At 45.4% G+C, this 22651-nt stretch overlaps 1 protein-coding gene across 3 annotated transcripts in view; it reads right to left on the reverse strand.

Moving 5' to 3' along the window:
- The window catches only part of MMP17 (matrix metallopeptidase 17), a 51066-nt gene that overhangs the window by 11641 nt on the left and 16774 nt on the right, over positions 1-22651 (reverse strand). For 2 of the 3 annotated variants that reach the window (XM_058036727.1, XM_058036724.1), the window contains exons 2-5: positions 12081-12188; positions 9208-9340; positions 7474-7600; positions 1510-1793 (exon numbers count right to left, since the gene is read on the reverse strand). In XM_058036727.1, coding sequence (XP_057892710.1) covers positions 1510-1793; positions 7474-7600; positions 9208-9340; positions 12081-12188 — 652 coding nt within the window. The remainder of the gene's footprint in view (positions 1-1509; positions 1794-7473; positions 7601-9207; positions 9341-12080; positions 12189-22651) is intronic. The other variant, XM_058036726.1, reaches the window with a different exon arrangement.

The following is a 22651-nucleotide window of genomic DNA, read 5'->3' on the forward strand; positions in this document are numbered from 1 at the left end:
TGCTCCTCACCAGGCTCAGGGTGCCAGAGCAGGGAGGAGATAGTTTTTGCGGAATTTTGCCTTTTCCTTCATGACTATTATTTACAGGGTCTGTAACCAGGCGAGACTTTTATAACCTGTGCTGTTTTCCCTTGCACTAAGAGAGAACAAGACATATGCTCTCTGACATTTTAATGCCAGACTGACAACCTTGGGGATATTTTTATATCACCTACCAAGTTGTTGTTTTTGAATCAGTAGAGAGAACAAAATAAATAAAAGATGAAGCTCAGATAGCTCCAAGATCTTCAAAACAGAGGGCAGATTTCTGCTGGCAGGCTCATCTCTTGGTGGAGCTCAGAGGGGCACTGCTGTGGCAGCGCTGGCTCTGAGCTCGCTCCTTCATTGGAGTTTGTTTCACAATGAGCACTCCCAACCACTAGCTGCAAAACTGACTCCATCACTAACACATTCCCTCTGGCAAGCTACTGACCACAGTGCTTGTCTCTGCCCTGTATGTCTGCAGATCAAAACTGCTGCTTTTTTTTCCCTTCCTGATAAGAGCCATCAGTTGGGGCTAGAAACATGAAACAAGGAGCATGAAACAAGAAGCAGGTATAATTCTCAAGGATCAGCCTGTCCAGACCTTTAACCTTCATCTCAAGACTTCTTCCAGCACTCTTGGTGAACCCTTCTGCCCATGAACACTCAGGGGGATGGATGACAGGTCAGCTGGTGGCCTTGTATTAGCTTGTTTCAGAGAAGACAGGTTTAAACAAAGTCATTAAGCTGAGGCAGCAGGATCCCACTAGGAGGCTGGTGGAGGAGGTGGAATGAGAAATAAATTAGCAGCTGGTGGCTGCAGAGAAGACAATCTGTCAAAACACGCCTGACACAAAGGCTTGGGACCTGATCCCCACAGATGGTTTTGCAACTGAGGAACACTTGCCTCTGCTATTCCCTCTGCTAATTAAAATTCTGCTTTGGCCAGATGGATGAAGATAAAAAAGAAAAGAACTGCAACTTGTAACCATCCTGATGCTAGGTAATAGACAGGAGATGGCAGGAAAAAACTAGACCTTTTTCCCAGCACGACACAGAGCCCTTTATATGTAGGTCAGCTAACAGTATACTTTAAAAATAGGGAACTGGGACATGTGGCAGTGAAGACACCCAAAAGGTGTCAAAGTCAGAGAATGCAGTCCCCATCCAAGAGCTCCAGCAGCCACATACCCAACCTGCAACCTTCCAGGTCTCAGAAGAGATGGGGTCTGTGGTTGGGCGATGGGGAGCTCTGCAATTTCTGGCAGGATAAGGAGAAATATGGAGATGCCATTGAGGCACCCAGGAACATAAGAGTGTCCTCAACACTGCCTGGGTTGATTTTGCTAGCAAGAGGAATCAGATGACTTCAGGGATCCTGAAGCCTAGGGTGAAGGTGTGGCAGAGGCTAAACCACTCCAGCCACCCGAGTAGAAGAGAAAATTGTGAGCCCTCGTTCTTGGCTGCTGCTCGACCACCCTGACCTACCTGATGATCGGAAGGTCCAATATTCATCATCGTCAAAATGAGTGTCCCCTGCTGTGTGATGGTCTCCGGGGAAGAAAGCATGTGCCACCGTCCCACCAGGCCCGTCAAAGGGATAGCCATCATTGTGATCTGCTTTGGAGAAGTCTATCTGGATGTCAGCATTGTTTCCGGCCACTTCATGGAAATTCAGCGGAGTGATGTCACTCCAGACCTTCAGGGCATAGTACATCAGGGCTCGGACAGTGTCGTGGCCCAAGTGGGACTCTTTTGGGAAGGTGCGAACTCTGAAACAAAGAGGGCAAAAAAGAGGATGGGTCAGTAGCATGAAAGATCTCCAAGAACAATCAGAACTGGCTCTGCAGGTGCCTGGTGCCTCAGAGCCACAGTGAGGACTTCAGAGCTTTTTGCAGTTTTGGGCTGATCTGGAATGGAATAAAAGTCAATGTTTCCCATTGAAAAGTCAATGTATAACCCAACTTTGAAAAAGAATTCCTAATATTGTTGATTTAATAGAAGAGATGAAAAGACAAAGATGCTACAAGGCACCTTGGCTTCTAAAGGAGTATATTTACATAATCTTTGATTGGCGATTTTGACAAAAATATACACGCTTTCCAAGCAAATGTACTGTTGATTGAGTAATTATTGACAAAAGCCTGTTTGGATGCCTTCTGGCCAGCTCTACCCCTGTAATAACAGACACTTTCTTCTTTGTGCACCAGCACACCAGCCGAAGTGTTTTCATGGTTTGACAGATTTTTAAAGGCTGAAGCAACAATTATGACCACATCACTTACCCTGCTACATAACACGACTGTGACAGCATCACTCGGTACCACACCACTTCCCATCTCCAACGGGCAGTGATGACCTGACTACACTTCACGAGATAATTACAAGCATCAGAAGGGGAAGTCACACCACTCAAGCTCTTCCTGAATAGTGATCTGAGTGCTGGGAGACAGCATGGGTGTGAAAAGTAGGGAGCAACTTGCTTGCTGAGGTTGTGAACACATCCCACACCCTCAAGAGAGAGGCAGCCCAAAGCAGGCACCACCTTTGGGCCAGGGCAAAACTAGTCAGGGTTGAATCTCTGATTGAGGAAAAAGGGGCTTATGAAAATAAGCAGAAATCTCACTAGCAGTTCCTCTGAAGCACTTGGGATGCTCATCCTTGAGACAGTGGGAATGAGTGGATGAATCAGGAAAAACACATCATAGCCAAATGAGAAAAAATCATTTGTACCTTTTCCTTTGCTATCCCTTGACTCTTTGGGCAAAGAAAAGCCTTATTGACTAATCTAAATGAGTTACATGCATGTAACACCACATGATTGTAGGACTTCAAAGAAAACACATTTGTAAAGGAGACAGCACAGAGGTACAAACAGTATTAGCATGTGATTAGAAAATAAGTTTTCAAGGCAATTTTTAATTTATAGAAGAGATTATGCCCAGATGTAATCCTCTATAGTACAGAGATAAAGGCCACCTGGATTCCAGATAGTCATTAACTAACTGTCTTCATCTTTCATAACACTCCTCAGGACTTAGGTAAACCCTTCGCTGCTTTAATTTCTATTAAGTCATTATACGTGTAACACACATCGTGTTTAGCCTAGGAATTATGACCTTTCTCCAGGATCATAGTGCCTAAGGCACAGAGTCACATTTAGGGACATTATCTGCTCTTTCCTTCCCAAGCCCTGCTCACCATGTGAGCTATTTTGCTTTCCTTTTCTTTCCAGCTGTAGAATGAGGATAATAAATGATATCTCCCTTTAATAGGATGGTGGATAAAAAGCCCTGTCTAAAGAAACAAATATTATTAATATTCATCCCAAGATCTGACTCCAGAAGCATCAGATTAAGGCAGAAACAGAATCAATACCTATTTTACTTCTTCCAAAAAGTCCTACACCTCTGAGATGATCCACATTTTATTCATATGCTGCAGGTGTAAGTGGAAAGTCCCTTATCCTTGATTCATTATCACTGTCATGTTTTAAGAGAATCCCATCAGGGTTTTTTAATTCAGCATCTGATTTGATTGCTGGAACTCTGCTAATTGTTTTCAATGAGATTAGGAAAAGACTATTATGATAGGATGTTTGTTGGCCTTGCATCACCCAATTCCACTGAAAAGGAAGCACATTTCTAACAGCATGCAGATAAAAAACCTTCCTCCTACCTTAAATTATTATTACTAGTAATAGTAGTAGTAGTAAATGGTGTTTAGGTTTCCAGTGAAGAGAAGCACTCCTTCTTCTTGGATGTAAATCCCTTCTGAGATTCCTCTTACAGAACTCAGATCAAAGCCTAATGTGAATAATTGGAGAGAAAGCTCTCTGTTCCAGACAGCCTCTGCCAGCCAGAGGGAGGGTGATGACAACTGGACTGCTCAGTTCCTTCAGCCACCCCACCAACACTGCCCCAAGCTGTAGGCTCAGTAACATCCTGCTGCAAATCACACTCTGGGACATCCTGAGGAGTGTCTATCCCTGTGGCAGACGGGGCTGCAGGAGGGAACATCAACCACAACACTGGAACTGGCAGCCGCCGAGCAGGATGTGGTGTTGAGGGACACAACTGGGATACCAAGGAGAAAAATCTCCCCTCTGCATTTAGTGCTCAGCCAGGCAGCAGCATTGCCATGCAGACAAATGAATGCTGACTCTCACACAGCGCTGCCAGTCCTTCATGTGTCCCCTGAGTCACCTCCTTTGCTTGACCCATCCCAAGCAGACTTTGTATGTATAATGATTAATAAGTAGAGACTAGAGAGAACTGATCTGCCTCTGTTTGCCATTGAGGGGCACCCACACCTATTTTGATTTCTGATTTCCTTATTAGTTTTGTCCTCCAAAAGACAAAAGTGGGAGAGTATCAGTGATGGATGAGAAATCAATAGCTTGTTAATTAAAGCACTCTCTCACTTTCCCAGCCCTGAAACTATGGCCAAATAAAATAAATGCAGAGAACTACCAAACACAGCAAGCTAAAGAGTGCTTGATAAACCCACACTGATTTTTCTTGGAAGGGGAAGGAAGAGGGGATAGTTGAAAGGGTAGATGCTTGCTGCCTTGGCAAAGATGCTTTTCCAGCTGCCCAGAACCATCCATGGCACAGCAGCCCTGATCCAGTGCTACCCTGGCAGTGCTGCAACACTGCCATTGTCTGCAGGAGGAAAAGAGCGGGTGTTGGAACCCTCCATCAACCCTCTCCCAGCAGTTAGACTAACAACCAAAAGTGTTCAGTTTGGATGGGAGGTCCCCATGGCAGGATGCCACTGATTAAAGGAAGAAAGCAGAAGGATCAGGACCGTTGTGGGGATTGGAGTGCAGAACTGAGAGTTATGCCACCTTCCTCTAGACTGCCACCCCTCCACGCCTGAGTAAATCCACATCTGGGCTCAGGCCATGGCAATCACAGCAATCACAGTGGTGGGCACTGACTGACTGGTGTCACTGCTTCTCTGCCAGTGGGCTCTGCTCCCACTCCGGCAGTCCATGGCCTGAGCACCAGTGTCAAAGATTGCAGCTCTGATGAGATGGCACAAGGGAGTAGTCCTTAACTACAGACAGATGAAAGCCAGCTCAGTTCAGCACTGAAAGGAAAGAAGTGGCCAATTTTAAAAGCTGAGCTTCCATGGCTGCTCTTTCCCCAGGGAGCTCAAAGCATGTGGAGACAGGGCATGGCCCTGCTGCTGCACTTCCCAGGACTACGGGGAAACAGCAAGCACTGGGAAGAAATGGAGATGTGCCAGCTATGAACTCCCCTTCTGTGGGGTGTAACCAGAAGTAATAAAGCAAAATCAACAAGTGAAAAACAAGGCTGCAAGCATGAGGGGAAGTGGCTGTGGGCAGCTCTGGCGCTGATGCTGGCAGCATACCACTCTCTCAGCAGCTGCCTTGGCACCTGGGGAAAGCGCAGGGAAAATAAAATAATAACAAAAACAATCCCGTGAAAAGAAAATTTATATGCTGTAATATCCTGGAAACTCTACATAGAGATGAGGCACAGAAAACCATCTATTTCTGATGCAGCAATTGGATGCTACAAGACTGTACTGTGAGCTGTGCAGGATGCAACCTGTATAGTTTTGCTCCTTGGGCCCTCCAGTCCCATAGGTTGGTTGTACTCAAAGGTAAAAAGAAGAAATATGAATGACCTGTATACCTATACCATTTTGTTTGCCCAAAACTGCCTTCTCAATCAGTGCATGTGCCTGTTTTGATGCCCTCCTTTCCTACAGCTCTGCTTACCTGTTTATTACAGCCCTGCAATTGTTCAGGTTTTTCTTCAACTTTTAAATCCATGTCTGAGTAGCATTTAGTTATGGTTTCCCCTTTTAAAATCTTCAAACAATGTGTAAAAGGTAAGCGAGTAAAACTTCTATGTCTCTATTGGCTGACTTTCAGGCAGTTTCCAAAAAGCCAGTTTAGTCTCAAGTGTTGGATATAAATACTACATTGGAGTTTCTGTAATGCTGCAGTGTTCTGCTGGCTACAACCTACCATTGTAAAATACAGCCCTTTCTTGGACAAAAGACAAGATTTTTGAAAGGATCAAAGAATAAAAAGCAGAAATTACATTGTCAGGAGATGGATTTTTTTATGCCTTACACATAATATTGTCTCGGACCTCAACCCCTTTTTATGCCAATCCTTGCTGCAGCATCAGTTTCCAAGGGGGTAGGAGGCAGGGAATATCCCAGGGCTGCATCCACCAGAACAGCCAGACCACATTTCACCTCCACATTTCTGTCCAGCCTGGAACTGGGGATACTGTGTCAGCACATCCAAAGTCCTGATGGCACCTGCAGTGCCAATTCCCTGACCCTGCTGCCCAGCCATGGGATGTCATTCAGGTTTGTCAGGAGCTGCTGGGGTCAGGCTGTGCGCAAGCCGTGCCCTTGCACTGGTTCTGGCAGCCCCAGAACACCAGGGCAGGTTTTCTTTTTACCCGCAACGGATTTTCTCCTTTCTGAAATGTGAAGTTCTTCCTCTTTCCCCATAAAGTCAGGCCTGGGCAACAGCGAGACAGGTTGAGTTTTTATAAAATGGGTCACTTCACAACATGAAGCCATCTATGAACCAAAGTTGTTTCTTACTGAAGCTGAATTATGTTTATTATTTCTCAAAATTAAGTCTCACAGGAATCTGCTGGAACAGAGACCAAATCTTTGCTAAGTTTCAACAGGTGTTGACACCAACAGCCAAGTTGAGATTTGTTACTGCAGTGGGAAGAGGACTCTCTCTAGGGGCTATGCCAGGATCAAAGAAAAACATTATTAATAAGGAGAACTTTTCATAAGATCCACATGTGTTTTCAGAACGGTACAAGCATCTCTTGCTGCACACTGTTCTTAGAGGAAAAATCACTGCAGCACACGGTACTTGAGGGAGGAAAAATGAGTCCCAAAAAGCACAAATCTTAATGGGACAGGGATCAATTTGCTTGCCATCCCTGACCTGCAGCATATTTCTGAAAGCTGGACCTGAACTTCTGTGTGTCACGGGTGCAGAGGGATCCTGGCACTGAGGGAAAAATACTTGCCTGTTGGCAAGGATTAGGAGAAAAAAGAGTGACTTTATTACCCCGAAAATTGTCCTGCCCTTGGACTTGGGCGGGGCAAGAGAAGAAGCTCCAGGCTTGGCAGCTGCCTGAGACAGCACAGAACTAATGAACTCAAGAAAAAAGATGCTCTAACAACAATTGCAAACCAGCAAAAGGCTCGCAGCCAAATCTGTATCATTCTCAGGCACTGCCAAGTGGGTCCAAGAAGTCACTGCTGAGACTGTGAGGAGAAGAATTAAAGTAAGTAGTCTATGGGATCTTGGGAGGCCATAGGGACATGTTTTAACCATCACCCTGAAACTCATCTCAAAGCCATATTTAACAAAGGTGACGGTGAAATTGGTCTTTTGCTGCAAGATTTCAGCAGGGATAGATGAATTCCTACCTCCAGGACAAGTTCCTTTTGCTCCACTTGGTGACAGCCTGGGCAAATCGCTTCCTCCTGGTCGCTTCAATGGTGAGGTCAGGCAGAGAACAGCGAGGGGTCTTCATGAGCTCCAGGGTGGCTTCATCTAGGATTAGAGGAAAAACAAGAAATCATGGGAATGGTGGGTTAAGAAATCCCAGGGAGACAAAGAGATAGGAAATGAAGTGCTAAGAATGAACCAGAAGAGCAAAAGTGGATACTCAAGAGCCCACTGGGACATGGCACCAGCCCCAGCATGTTGTGGTGACACCCACAGAACACTGAGCCCCCTATGTCTCACTGCTGCTCCCACCACTGGACAGCAATTCCTGCTGGAAGCCCACCTGTGGCCAGCTTTGATTATGCTTTTAAATATTTTTTTCAAATATTCTGTCTTGCTCTCTCTTGATGAATTTCCAAGGAGAGACATTCACATATAAATAAACTCCATCTCTGTTCAGCTACGAGCTTATTTGAAGAATGTACAGGTTCTTTCTAATTAATTTTTTATGAATGAAAGCTTGAAGTGTCTATTCTCACCAGCTGAAATGCAAAAAAGTTGTTTCGTTCACTCATTTTCCTGCTGATTTTACCTCTTAAACTGTTTTCATTAACAAACCACAACTATGACCTGTGCAGGGCAGCCATGCCTCCCACCCCCAGACTGTTTCAAACACCCCCTCTGAAAATGCAATTTGAATGGCCACTTCTGTTCCAGGGTCTCCTGCAGCTTGTGATGCAGTGGAAGAGAAATTATTGCACATGCTCAATTAAGACCAGAGAAAGGAAGTCCTCATGTTGGGGGGCAGCTGCGCCTTCAGGAGACCAGCAGAGGGATACTGGGATGTTGGGATGGATAGAGACTCGCCTGCTAATTAGCTGCCATTCCTTAATGCTGGCCCCATGGCAGGAGGGTCACAGAGGGGAGGAGAGCAGAGAGGTGCCCTTCTGCAGGCCGGGATAATGCTGGCTTTCTCCTTCCCTCAATGAAGGCTTTGAGAGGAATGACCCCAGCCACGCTGGTGAACTCGTGCTGCTTCAGCCTCCCCTTGAACTTCTCCCTCCCAGGCAGATGTGCCTGCCACACAGATGCCACTGCCTGCCTCTGCTGGCCAACGGAGCTGCTGGAGGAGGTGATGGGCTCCCAGCTGGCTGGGCATGACTGAGGAGTACCTGGAGATGCTGTGGCTCAGTGAAATCCCAGGAGAGCCCCAAAAAGCCTCCTGCAAACAAAGTTGGGGTGATGCAACATCATTCTTCTCCCTTCCCTGTCTGTGCCCCAGCAGCAAGGAACCCAAAAGATCTTCGCATACAAATTGGGAGGCTTAATCAGGATTTTTGTTCAATTCAATTTGATGCTGCAAGTAAAGCTTTGAACAGGACAACTTTCTCCCTTTTTTTCCCTGTGTCTTTTTAATTTTATTTTTTTTTTAACACACCAAAAGCTATTTTAATCACACTGAGAGCCCCAAGGGTCTGTGGGTGTGTTGAAATAATTGCTTGCCTCAGGTTCTTGAAAACACAAGGCAACAGAACACCTGAGCCATGTAATTACTCTTACAGCTCCAAACTGGGCCATATGCTCCACCCACGGTGGAGCTTTTCCTGCTGCAGCTCCAGAACACAGGAGAGTCCCTTCTCCCTCACGGACCTGCAAGAACCCATCCCTGTCTCGCTCTGCACCAAGGAGAGGAGGGGTCATGAGCCACTGACCTAGGACTCCTGTGGCCTCAAGCCCCCCGAACCTCTGCATGGCAGTGATGGCCTTGGTGAGCTGCTCCTGCGTCTGCAGCTGCCCCGTGACAGGGTCCGGAGGAGGCAGATACCCAAATTTTGTCAGCCAGTCCTGTGAAACAAGGCGAAGGGGAAATGAGAAAAGGAAAGGAAGGAAATACAGGAAATGATGCTCTGAAGGTCCTCTCCCTCCACTGCACCCTGATAGTTTGAGGGCCTTAGCTTAATGATTGGATTGATGATCTCAAGGGTCTTTTCCAACTTAAATGATTCTGTGGGGGTGGCTTGTTTTACCTTGCTTGGCTCATCCCCCGGGGCAGAGCATCTCACAATGCTCTTTACATTATGAGTCTTTAGAAGACTCATAATTTTATCAGTCATGCAGTGAGACTCAATGATCCTTTAGTGGAAGAGAGAAAGAAAACTGGCCCACCTGCTTTTAACAGGCAGCCTAATTAAGAGAAGATAAGTGCCCTACCTCTTAACAGATAAGGACAGAATACACACCCCCAGCCACATTTTGCATTTGCAACAGAAGACACTTGACTTCTACACCAGGATTTTGTTTGGAAATAAGCTTAGCCATGAAATCTCCAAGCCCACTTTCTGCCACACAGTTATCAAAGACCTGAGGCAGATGACTTCAGCATTGACACAAAACAGCCCTTCTCTCCAGCATTTCCACACTCCCTGGTTTAATCATCTTCCTGCCAGCTGACCGAAAGTATTTACAGCCAGGTGTGGGTCTCTCAACCACCAGAAAGCAGCAGGGACCTGTGGAACTCCTGGACGTCCCTCTTTCCCAAAGCCTAGGCAAGCACAGCCTTGTGCCAGTGATCCCCTTGCCACAGGCATCTCATTAAACCCAAACCCACTGTTCAGTCAAAATTTGTCTCTCAAAGGACAATATATCTTTATGAAGATTTTTCTCTTTCTCTCTTCAGGCTAAAATTGATTAGAAAAAATGCTATAAATCTCCTTCTTACAACTGCTTTTTAAAGTGAATTACCTTTCTAAATCCTTTCTTAGCTTCTTTCTCTCTCCTTCCCTTCCCTTGGCAGAAGAACGAGAAAGGAATAGTAAAACTGCACGCAGGGGATGCCATAAACACCTGCTCTCTATTTTCTTTATCTGTATCAAACATTGATCTGTTGAGCCTCTTGTAGACTGATATTGATCCAGACTTCCACTGCAGCCAATACACCACAAATTGATGGTAGCCAGATTAGGGCCAGAAGCCAGTAGCTACTTATCACTACATTCTGAACATCTCATAGTTTGGTGTCACCTGCAGCTGCTGCCCTAAATGCCACAGAACCCCCAGCCCCTCTCTGCAAAGTCCAGTTAAACAGATTCACGCTTACTGAGCTTTATGAGAGATCTCCTCAGGCTTGGTGTGACTCTCCATTGGGGAGCATGGCCTGCTGTGCTGGTTTTCCCACTAGCATTTAACTTCCTTCCCAATCCTCCTTCACAGTTGCCTTATTTCAGTGGGATACTGTGGCCAGCTTATCTGGCCACTTCTTGTTGATTAATGCAACTCCATTAGCCACCACCTTGCTGGGACTGCGTAAGCATCACCACAGCCCCTCCCTGCCAGCGGGCTGATGGCCAGGCGCAGTGCCGTCCCCTCTACTTCCCTGCTACTATTTTTCCCTTTGCATAGCCAAGCCATTTGTGACAGAAAATAGGGATACAATTCATCTTTGATTCTTTGTGAGAAATTGGCTGTGACATGGAGGTCGGCAGCTGACCCATCAATTGCTGAGGACAGTGGAGTTTAATTTGGTTTGTTCCCTGGCCATGGAGACAGTGTCATTTATCCTCTAATGACAGGAGAGACACTGCCACACCAGAGACAGGCACAACTCGACTGTCCTTGGGGGCTCCTGGGGATGGAGGTGGCAGCAAAAGGCTAGGGAAAGCAACAGCAGAGGGATATCCAACAAAAGTTGTGCAGGTCTTCTTTCCTTCCTAACCCCAAGGGATAGAGAAAGCACAAACACGAACGGACACCCCAAAGCAAATGGGGGCTTTCTACACAAAAGATGGAATGAGTGGTCAGAGATCACAAATCCTTCACCTGATCTACCTTAGAAGCACTGATTTCCCTTCATGTGATTTTTCATCTAGACCATCAAGTTTATCTTGCTTTATTCAGATCCTCCTTAGTTTTATAGACCTCTGTGATCTTGCTGTTATTCAGCTCTTTTCCATGTAGGGGTTTTGACTGGTTTCCTCTCTCCTTGTAAGCAAAGCCGATTCATAACATTGAACTTTAACACTTAACATTCTACTTTTGATGTGGCAGAACATTTCATGAGGGAGACTGAAGCTGGCTCGGAGATGAGAAAGAACAGCAGAAATTGTCTCCCTAATTATCTGTGTGCCCCATGAAAGCTTCTCAGATATTTTCTTGTCCTTAATAATGACAATGGCTAAATTGACATACATCCATAAATAAGAATATGAAAACATTTTCCATTGAGATAACTTCAACACATCCCTTTCTTATTTCCTCCTTAATAAAAAAGCACTTTTTTGCCAACTCTCATTAGCCTAAAATGTTTAAATGAAAGAGTGATTTCAACTGAAAGCTAAAATTCTTTTAACATATTTCTTGCCTGAGCCAGCACTACAAAAATTTTTCCTTAAAGTGTGCTGTGCTAAATGAATTGACCTACTCCCACGAGAAGATTCACCTTCAGTAACTATTTCAAAAGTAAAAAAAAATTGCTTCATCAAAAAAATGAGGAGCTTAACCCAATGTCTAACAATCTTCTGGCTCTGAGAGGAGCTGGGAATAAGTGGCGCTGAGCTACATGACTCATGCCATGCCCCAGGGTAGGTACCTTGGTTTGAGGCTCACATGATCCCAGCTCAATTTTTGTAGAAATCACCACCAGCAAAGATGGTCTGGGAGCCAAGTCCAGAATGAAACTTCCGATCCAGCTCCACCACTGAGCAATACAGAATTAAAGGCTCCACATTGCGCTGGCTCCTGTTCAGGAAAAAGAAAAAAAAAAAAAAAAAAAAAAAAAAACCCAAAACAACCCCCCCCCAAAAAAAAACCCCAAAAAAACCAACCAAAAAAAAAAAAAAAAACAAACAACCCAAAACCAAAAACCACACACAAAAACAAAACAAAAAAAAAAACCCCAAAAACCACACCAGGAAGAACTGCATGCCGAGCAGAAAGGTCCAAAACCACCCACCCATCTGCCCCTCCTCTCTGCCAGCTAAACACAGCTGTCAGCAAGAGCCCTGGTGCTACACAGCGCATAGCAACAGCAGCACATTGCCTACGAACCACAGCTGGGATGTTTATGGACAAAACAATGTCCCTTCTGGGGGCTGGAGGACCCCCTTGCCCCATTCCAGATTGTGGGACTTGCACCATGTCCTCAGCAGTGGGAAAAGCCACTGCAACTGTCTCAGGACAGTGGTACTAGGAAAAGTGAAAAAAAAGGAAAAAAAAAAAATTTCCCATTACCCCCTGGTTTCATGGTTTCATTTTACCATCCTACCATGGGCGGTATGCAATAAAAGATTTACACAGTCTTAAACCAACTGCTCCAGACCAGAGTCTGCCTTTGCAAAGGGACCCTGTTAGCAATGCCACAGTGTCATTCCTTCATGGATCAGTTCCACATGTGTGTTTGGAGACAGATTATTCACTCAGCTGGCTAAAAATAAACCGTATTTTTTCCCCCATCTGGGTTCCCATCTGTAATGGGGAAAAGCCTGCTTCTTGCCTTAAAAAAATGTTTAACAGAATTCAAAACTACAAATATTTTTCACTTTTATTTTTCCCATTGGGAGAAGCACAAAGTTAAGAAAAAATGGTAATGCAGTCCTCCCCTCTGTAAACAAGCTCTGCTTCAATTTTGGACTTTTTTTTGCTCCTAAAGGCACTTGAATGGAATACCAGGTAGCAGTCAGGGACGGGAGCTTTCCAGGGTCAAGTGATCACCTAGAGCAAAGCGTTAGCTCCCGCAGTAGTGAGGCCTCTGGTACTACTTATGCAGAAACAATTTTCAGATTAAAATGCCAATTTCACTTCTTTCATGTCTCCACTTCCTTTGTATCAATATCCTTTTGTTCTAGAACCTACTTACCTGCTTCATTTTAAAACAGATGTAGATATTGCCCCTCTTTTATGGAAGATTTATGAGCTCTGAAAGTCTGCTTTTACAAATATTAATATTATATAAGATGATCTGCTACAGGCAGGAAAGACTCGCTCAGCAAGTTTTCTTCCTGATGATTTCTTTTTAAGGGTGGTAGTTTGGCATTTACAAGAAGACAAACCAGTTCAGGATAACAAGGAGAGGATAAACAGGATAAACAGCAAAACAGAAATCAGGATAAGCAGGAAAATTATACTCAAGCTGCCTCCACAATTCTGCCTGCTCTCGTAGTATTAAAATGACCATCTATCTAAAGCTTAGCCCCAAACAATTAGGACATTTTTTTCTTTTGGAAAAAAACAGCCTTAATCCCGTAGAGGTCGTAACATTTCCTTTGATCAGGGATGGAGATTGTTATCCTCAGTGTACCCAGCCTGTTGCCAAGCCCAGAGAAGAGCAGAGCTTTAGCCCTCACTCCTTGGCAGATTCATGAACCGCACCCTGAGCTTTGCACCACTATCCCAGACTGTCTCCCTACACATCCCATCAAAGCTGAATGAAGAAACTGGGGTAACTGTGGTTAAATTGAGAACACTGCTGGCAGGGGTACAAGCAGCGCCCTCAGTGCTCTGCCTGAAGGTGCTGGTGGCAATACCCACGGGCTCTTCTCCCTGGTCTGTGTCATGGCCACCAACATTTCTCCAGGCACCTCTTTGCAGCCAGTGACTAACACACCCCCAGGGACCATCTGGATGTGCAACATGCACTGAGAAGATCCCAGTATGTCACAATTTCCAAATCTTTGGGGCAGTCTAAGGCTTGAGCAGAAGCAAGTTGTCTTCCATTGAAAAGATCTCTTTTATTAATAGTCTTTGAAAAGCCTTACCAAACTGCACCTTTTTTCATTAATCAAGTGACAAGTTGGTTTTATTAATTTAAAAAGGGTGTTGTTATGGCTGGGAGGTGAAATCCTTACCCTGACCTGAACCTGGCCCTTGGCTTTCTGGCAGGGGCACCCCCCCCGCTCCCTACCGACCGTGCCCCATGCCCTGTGCTGCAGCAAGAGCACAAACCACCCCACCACTCTTCTCCACTGCTCATCTCCTGCCTTCCATGCTGGATAACCACAGAGAAACAGGCCTTGTTTTGGTGGAGTTGCCCAGAGACAAGAGGATTTTTCCTGCCAGAAGTCCCGTTGTACCCCGCAACCATGCTTCACACATGCAAGGGAAGAAAATCCAAACATACTAGTCAACAAAATTAATGACCCAGATTAGTAAAACAAAGATACAACTCAAACATCTGGAACTAATTTTCAAATTACACTTTGCTTTATCTCTGCAGCTACCATTAAATAGGGTGGAAGCTTTTAAATAATAATAATTTTAAAAAATTCCCAACACCACAAGCTAGATTAAAGGAAATTGCTTTGAGCTGTTTGAGGTTTTATTCCAATTTATCGAAGGTTTACAGTATTACAATTTTTACAGCCATTTTCTTGAGATCAAAAGACCCCAGGAACAACACCCGTTAATTAGAGGAACACATATGGTCCTGCAATACTCAAAGGAGCATGTTCCTGCAATGGAACGGCCTCCGGGCCCCACAGAGCCAGCACTTCCCTTCCAAAGGTTGCCACACACCTCTCTAATCGTACGCACACAATCAGCTGATTAATTCATTAGGAGAAAAAAACCTGCAGTTTGGATTACAACCAGGACTTTGGCTGATGCCACTGCTGAACTGCGGGACTAGTTTCATTAGCTGCCATCAGAGGAGTTGCTTGAATCCAAACAGCTCTCTTTAATTTGAGCAACTGCTGCTTACAGAATCCAGGGTGGAAGTTAATGCTGCTGCTAATAACTTCCTCTCCCTAACCCTTGCTTTAAATGTTCCATTAGTGGAACAGCCAGCAACTGGATGCTAACGTGGCTGCCTGTGGGTCCTGTCGGATGTCTAGAATGTAACTTCATGCTCATTAGAACAGTTCTGCTCATGTTACCACTCTCCTGGGTGTTGGGGGGAGGATGCCCTTTGCCTGGAAAGGTGGGGACAGAAGAGGGCTGCGGTGATTTGGAGACAAGCCTCATCCACCATGCAAGAGCTGTTATACAAGGTGCAAGCATCTCTTTGGTTGGATGGATACCCAGAGCCTTCCCAGAAACACAGACTTAATCAGGAGGAGTTGCAGAAGCAGAAGGAAATTCTCTGCAGACCACAGAAACAGCCCTATCAAACCTTTTGAACTGAAGATCAAAGAACCAATTCCAACATATAGAAGGGGGACAGAGCAGTGCAGCACAACACAGTATTTACTACAGATGGCTTAGATTTCTTTTCAGAGTACCAAAGAGTGACAGAACATATAAACAAGATACAGTTTATTCTGCATTTTCAACATAAATGTGTATTTTTCTTGGTGGAGATTTAATACACTAGGGCTTTAGGAAGTCCTTCAATCACTGGATGCTTTCCAGCACATCCTAAAAATTTCCACTTGAAGTCAATAAACAATGCAAAAAAACCCAAAAAAATCAAAAACTGCATGTAACTGAAATCCCACATGAACATCAAAAAGAGGTTCCAACAGTAATAGTTTTCTGTTTCTACATCAATCCTAGTTTTGCACCATGCTGCCTGCTGTGGTCAACATGTCAACACTGAGTTATCCAGAAGGGAAAAGAAGAAATGCCTGGTGTATAATGGTCTCTTGAACTGTGATGGGAAGTTAGGTAAGTGACCAAATTCGCATCCTTTTATCTTGCCACAGAAATAGCTCTGTATAATAAATCACATAATTCATGGCTGGTTTATGAAAATAGCCTGGCTATGAAAATGGCTGGCTATGAAAGTAGCCCTGCTACATTGAGCAGGTGTGGTTGGAGGCTGCTGGTGGCAGGCACAAGAGGCTCTCACCTGGCAATGCCATGTCTTGGTGACAGATGCCTATGGTCAGATCCAGTGCTGAACAGCAACCTTGGGACCTCAGCTTTCCCCGAGTACCCTCAGCACTGCTCACTACAAAGGAAAATGTAGTGCAAAGTAAAACTACAAGGAGTTCTAGTCCTCTGGTGGGCACAGAGGCCAGTAACATCACTGGAGGGGAGCTAAACAACCCCTGTGCTCTATTCTATTGAGAAGCACAATAAATAACTACCATTGCAACATATGGCTCATAAATACTGGCATCAGTTTGGATGTACTTTCAAACCCACTTTAGACTATGTGTGTGGCTGGCACCCAGGCTTTGCATCCTTCAATGTGGTAGCTGTTGGATTAATTCACAGGCTTGCTCCACCTCCATTTACACAGGATGAACTATGAGTATGGTCTTGATTGACAAATCCAGTGGCTAAGCAGAGTAGAGGAAAACTCAACTCCAGTGTTAAGAGATGGAGCACAGGAATCCACAAGACTTGTTAGTCACCACTCTTGAAGCAACTGCAGATGATGATCTGTGATGTCCACAGCTCACACAAACCCCAGGACAGGCAGTTCTGGATGCTAAGCCCAGCCCCTTCTGTGCTGGAGACCAGCAGCCAGCATGTGCCCAGATCTGGGAAATCTTTTTCCCTGGCAACTCCCCTTCTTTACCAGCATCACCCACTGTTGTGCTCTGAGCAGGTATGACTAACCTCAGATCTGCTGTGACAGGGCTATATTACATATTACCAGATCCAGTTCTGACAGCATTGTGTAAGCCCAGAATTCCTCTCCGCATGTGCCCAGCTGCAATCCACAAGCAGCCAGGGAAGAGGCTTCCCTGCCTGACACCACACAATAAATCACAGCGAGTGATTGCCTCATCCATGAAATCACATCCTCTCTGTATTACAAAAAGGGAAAGCCAAAACTTTGTAAATTTGGGGTTTTCTGGGCACAGGACAGGACTAACCAAGGTTTCCTGGAGAATTTTGTGCAAGGGCCATCAGAGCCCAAAGCTGCCTGGGAGCTGCTGTGAGCAGAGCCAGCTGGACAGTGCTCCTCAGGAAACATCTGCTGAAGAGGGGCTGAGAGAACAGAACATGCCTTGACCTTCCTCTCCCCATGCTTCTCCACCCTGTCTCATCCATACACCAGGGAGAGCAGCTGCTGGGGCCCATGTCCAAGGGAATCCCAGAATCAGGAGGCTCCCTGAATCCTCTCCATCACTGGAGTTGGGACACCTGCCCTGCACACAGTGGGGAGGCTCTGTCAGCACACCGATGTTTGGATTTTTACTTAAAATTTCAAAGCCTTCCAAGTATCTGACACAGGGCTGTTGACATTACCCAAAAAGACTGTGCAGAGAAGTTCTGAACACTCCTATCTTCCTGTTGGATTGAGACCAAGATGAACAAGAGAATGATGCATTCTTTTTAAAGAAGTACAAATTGCGCTTTACCAAAATGAGAATACACATGGAGGTTCTCTTAAGGGATGACATGAGAGGTTCTGATTTTGCTTAATGAGCCTGGCCATCTCACCAGACCTGAACAGCACATGGCTCATGGTATGTAGGGAAAGTGAGTGTCACACAGAGAGCACAATGGAGTTAATCTATACTCTCTCCCAGTCTCACAGAGATGAGGTCCTACTCCTTCAGTTTTAGTCATTAAACAAAGCGTATCTGGCAGCAAACTGAACAGACTGCTATACATCAAAACAAATCCTTGCTAACTCCATTTACCAGATCCTTTGTTAGGACAGTGTCTTCTCCAGGGGAGACTCCAGACCTGTCTCCCTGCAGTATGACCAGGAACACCAGAGTTTGCATTGGCCTGTTCATGTCCTTGTTCGGAGCTCTCAGTCTCCATCCCAGCCTTTAGAGTTGCACCTCCAGAATGACTTAGCTTACTCCCCATTTACAGCAGCCAACCACATTTTACCTCAACAAATCAGCTCAGCCACACATTTTTATTCCTGCCATTAGTTCGTATATCAGTGCCTTCCTGCCTTCCTTTCTTGCCCTCATAGCATCACACTTTTCTTCAGCCAGCTAAGCTTGGTAGCCTAGCCCAAGGTAACTTCAGGACACAGTTTAAATTTGCTTGCAGAATGGCTGCCTTTCAGGAGGTTGTAGAAATTCTCCAGTCCTCTGCAAACCGGGAATTTAAATGCTGTTATCACCACACTTGGTGTTAGGACTGGTCCAAGGACTGGTAACAGCAAGTACTGACCCTGTATTTACATCAGGCTTTTAAATCAGGACTTAGCAATGAAAATATTGTGATGTTAAGAAAACCATAAATCAGGAGCTGTGCTGGGGTGTGAAATAGAATGTCCATTTGGGAGTGAATTAAGCTCTACTTATGTCTCCTGTCCCCAGGTCTATGTGACTACAGGAACAACACATTTACTTCCTGGTCGGCTTTGTTGCTTTCCCCAGTCTCTTTAAAGCAGTGGTATTATAACGAGCTTTTCTTGCTGAAAGGTTTTTTCTATTAGCTGTACAAGTGTCTCAAACAATTACTGATGCTGTGGGCAACTGGTGATCAGAACAAAAAGGATCCTTCTGGCTTCACAAACCAAGCTATTTAAACAGAGGAAGCAATAATATCAAAATTCTCAAGTGAAAGTACCAGGAACTCTGCAGAAAGTACTTCAGGAACACCCCACAGGCTGCATGAGCTGGAAGAAATTACCCACAGATAGAAAAAGGAGCCCTGCATCACTACAATGTGTTGGACAATTTTCAAAATGTGACCAAAAAAAAAAAAAATCTTTAATTATTAAAACAAACCAACTGAAATTAATAGACCAGTCCAGAGCATTTTCCTAGCATCTGGCTACCAGATAATTCTGCTTTCAGTGAGAACTGGTGTTGATCCATAACCCAGGACCAAAACTCAGGTTGTTTGCAGACAACAACCAGAACAGAGCAGAGACCAAACAAATCCTAACATTACACTTTTACCCAGAAGGATTAAAATTATACAGTGCCTGACTTTGGCATATGAACTGAAGTACAGACCTTGCTTTTACTGGTACTTACCTCACCCCAAATGCTAATTTAAGGAATAATAAATCTGCCCATGTGTAAACAGTGTTATTTCATTAGGTATTAAAAGTCATGCTGAACTATGTAGCACCAGTCGTGTATGTACCAGACCACCATAGCTCGGCAAACGGCAACAGCCACTTCCACAAGAGAGCTAGAGCCAAGGACACAGGTCCCAGCCCCTCTCCTCACCAAAGACCTGGGAATCCCTCCAGTCATGGAAGTCTGTGTTTTGAGACCCAGGTAAAAGGATCCCATCTGACTGCCCCAGCACTGCTGGCCTCCCAAACCTTTCCCTGGCTTGGTTTGACTTTTGCATCATAACCCCTACAGCATAAACAGTAAAGGAAGATGAATGTTTTTATCTTGCTGAATCCTTGCTAAAAGTACATTTCCCCTCTGTAAGGGCTATATGTGTTGGTGGTGATGGCAGGATGAGGCAGATGAGGCTGTAGTTATGGCCAGTCATTACTCTGTGCTTGGAAGATTTATGCAAAAATTCAACTTCTGGTCCCTTCCCAAGATCCATTCCAGCAAGAACAATTTTAGCCTATCTTTTGATACTAATCAAACTTATTAAATGGAGACAACTCACATTCCTACATAAACAGAATATGAAATGCAGAGAAACTCCTGGAAGAGAGCATCCTGCACAGCAGAGCAAAAATCCATCTGGTAAATTGGATACGCTTAACCACGTCAGGTCTGTTTTGCCCTTTTTCTTTCTTTAAAGGACCATATATTTTTACTTCTACAGCTTCATGACACAAGGTTTGTCAACATATTTGATTGAAAATGTCAAAGTGGCTATCATGTCACAAGCAGACTCCTTCTCCTTGCGACACCAGGACAGCCTTTCATCAGGAGCAGAGACATGCCCTGGCATGTTGAGTGGGCCAATGCTCTCTTTGGCTATATCTATCAAGTACCATTTATTAACTATATGGGAGCCAGCTGCCCAGACCGACTGTCTCCTTTCCTAAATACCACAAGAACAATCTCATCTCCTACTACTTTGTTCAGAAATGCAATCAGCATCACCCTGCCACTGCAGTCGACAGGAACTTCCAGTTGGACTACACAAACTGCCCACAATTTGCTGACATACCTATTCCAAAACTGAGAAAGACACAGCAGTGAGGACCCGTGTGTGGCCATAGCTGCTGCACCCTGGGGCTCAAGGACTTGGAATGGTGATACTACAACAGAGAGACCAGCAAAATCTGCCAGAAAGGTTGAGGACAGCAGAATGTGCATGTCCTTGGAGGCACCAAGGCAAAGCACCAGGTTCTGCTGACTGCACAGCATAGGGTTTTACCTTGACCACCAATGACCTCGTTCAGAAATGTGGGTAAGAGAAGGCAAGTGTCAGCCAAGCACAAAGAGACCCCAATACAGATCTGGCTGAATAGAAAACTGCAGCAGTGACCTGCATTCCAGGGATTACTAAAGCCAAGACAGGTCCAAGAAGGAACTGGTTCTGGGATAAGCCTCATCCCCATGGATCCCACCAAGGCTGTGTAAGCCCACCACCTCCTGCTGTCCTCCAGCAGGCAGGGACAGGCATATTGCAAGAGCCCGGGGTCTTCCCATGGTGTGCTGTGCCATCCAGGATGTTTTTCTTGCACAAGCTACTTCCCATGGTGTGCTGTGCCATCCAGCTGTGTTTTTCTTGCACAAGCTACTCAGCTGCAGCTGAACTGGTGCAGTTATTCCCCCACCAGCAACAGCCCATGCACAGCATTCACATCCCACTTGGCTAGCCAAGCGCTCCAGGGTGATGCTGCCCACAAAACCACAACAATTCCCCCTGAGGATCACATACTGTCACATAGGCATGTGGCTTCTTGCTCCTTTGCCTTAGTACACACCACACCCATCCTCTCAACTTGTGCCCAGAACACTAGAGATGACCCCTGCCAACTTGAGCATCTCAAGAAAAGCATTTCCATCAATAAATCCTCCACTATAGCAAACTGAAACTACTAGGGGAAAACAAGCAAAGTCTTCCGACAAGAAAAGTTCAAACAACTTTAGGCAGGGTAAATTCAAGACATATGTGATCTGAACAGCAAGAAAAATAATTTACGTCTGTGGCTTCAGCCTCCTTTTGCTGCTGGAGCATCCACTCGCTCCCTGCACACAGCCCCAGCAAATAGGACTGAGCACACTCCTGGCCAATGCAGGCAGGATCCGGGCACGCATCAGCCATCACAACACCAGGGACCCGAGGATAGCAGAGGTAAAGCCAAAAATTCCTCACTACTTGGGCAGGTGAACCTGCAGGGAATGAGGCAGTGCGTAAACGAGGAGCATCCAGGGACAGGAGCCCTCCTGAGAGCCCCAGTGAGCAAATGCATTTTAATGTTACGTAGGGGTGAACTTTACAGCAAGGCTCCCTCAGACACACATCTTGTAAGGGAAATTATTCTCTGTGAACACGAAGGTTCACAAGTCTTTTGTGTATCTTGAAGTACTGGAAGCTGGATGCACAGCCCTGCATGGGGTTTGGCACCGGCAGGACTTTGGGCTTCGAGGGAAAATAGAAAGCTTGCAGGAAATTATATTTCCTTGTATTTGCACACTTACCAGAGTGCTGGCTCCAGTTGGGACCAGCTAGAGAAGTGGTTAAACCACATTTTTTTAATTAAAAAACTGGCTGACTATGCTGTTTTTCAAGCTCATTTTGTGGCTTTTCTGGCCATGAGTCTCCAAGGCATCCAGGGCAAATCAAAGCAGCATTCTCAGGCACTGCCCCTCCCTGTCCCCCTGGTTTGTTAGGAGGGACAGCAGTTCCAGTGTGGCCAGATGCTCCCCAAGGCTCTTTACACCTGTGGGGCCATGATCCCTCCCTCACCATTCACAGGAAACCTGCCCCACAGGAGCAGGAAATTGCTTTTTCTATTACAGGTACAGGCTGCTGCAGGGCAGTGTTTAGGGAGGTTTTTGTTCCAGCCTCTTTCAACAGCCACTGCCCATCAACTACCCACACCTGCAGGGAGAGCACCCTATCCTAAGAAAATTACTCGCAGTCTAGCCTCCTGCAGTTCAGTGTCTGAGCTTTACATCATGCCAAGAAATAGACAAGGAGAAAAGATTTACTGCTTCTCATAAGGGGCTGTCTGAACTGCTCAGTGCACCCTCAGAAGGCTGTGAGCGTCTTGACACCTGAAACAGGAACACACTAGCAAAGTGAAATGACAAAAACACCTTCTTGACCAAACTGAAGACTCTTTCTGCCTTGCCATATGATGTCCCACTCTCCAAGCCCAGAAAATGGGGAAAAGGGGCAGGATGGGATGGGACCACTGTC

This window comes from Melospiza georgiana, chromosome 18 (genome assembly GCF_028018845.1).
Source record: "Melospiza georgiana isolate bMelGeo1 chromosome 18, bMelGeo1.pri, whole genome shotgun sequence".
Classification (NCBI taxonomy): domain Eukaryota; kingdom Metazoa; phylum Chordata; class Aves; order Passeriformes; family Passerellidae; genus Melospiza; species Melospiza georgiana.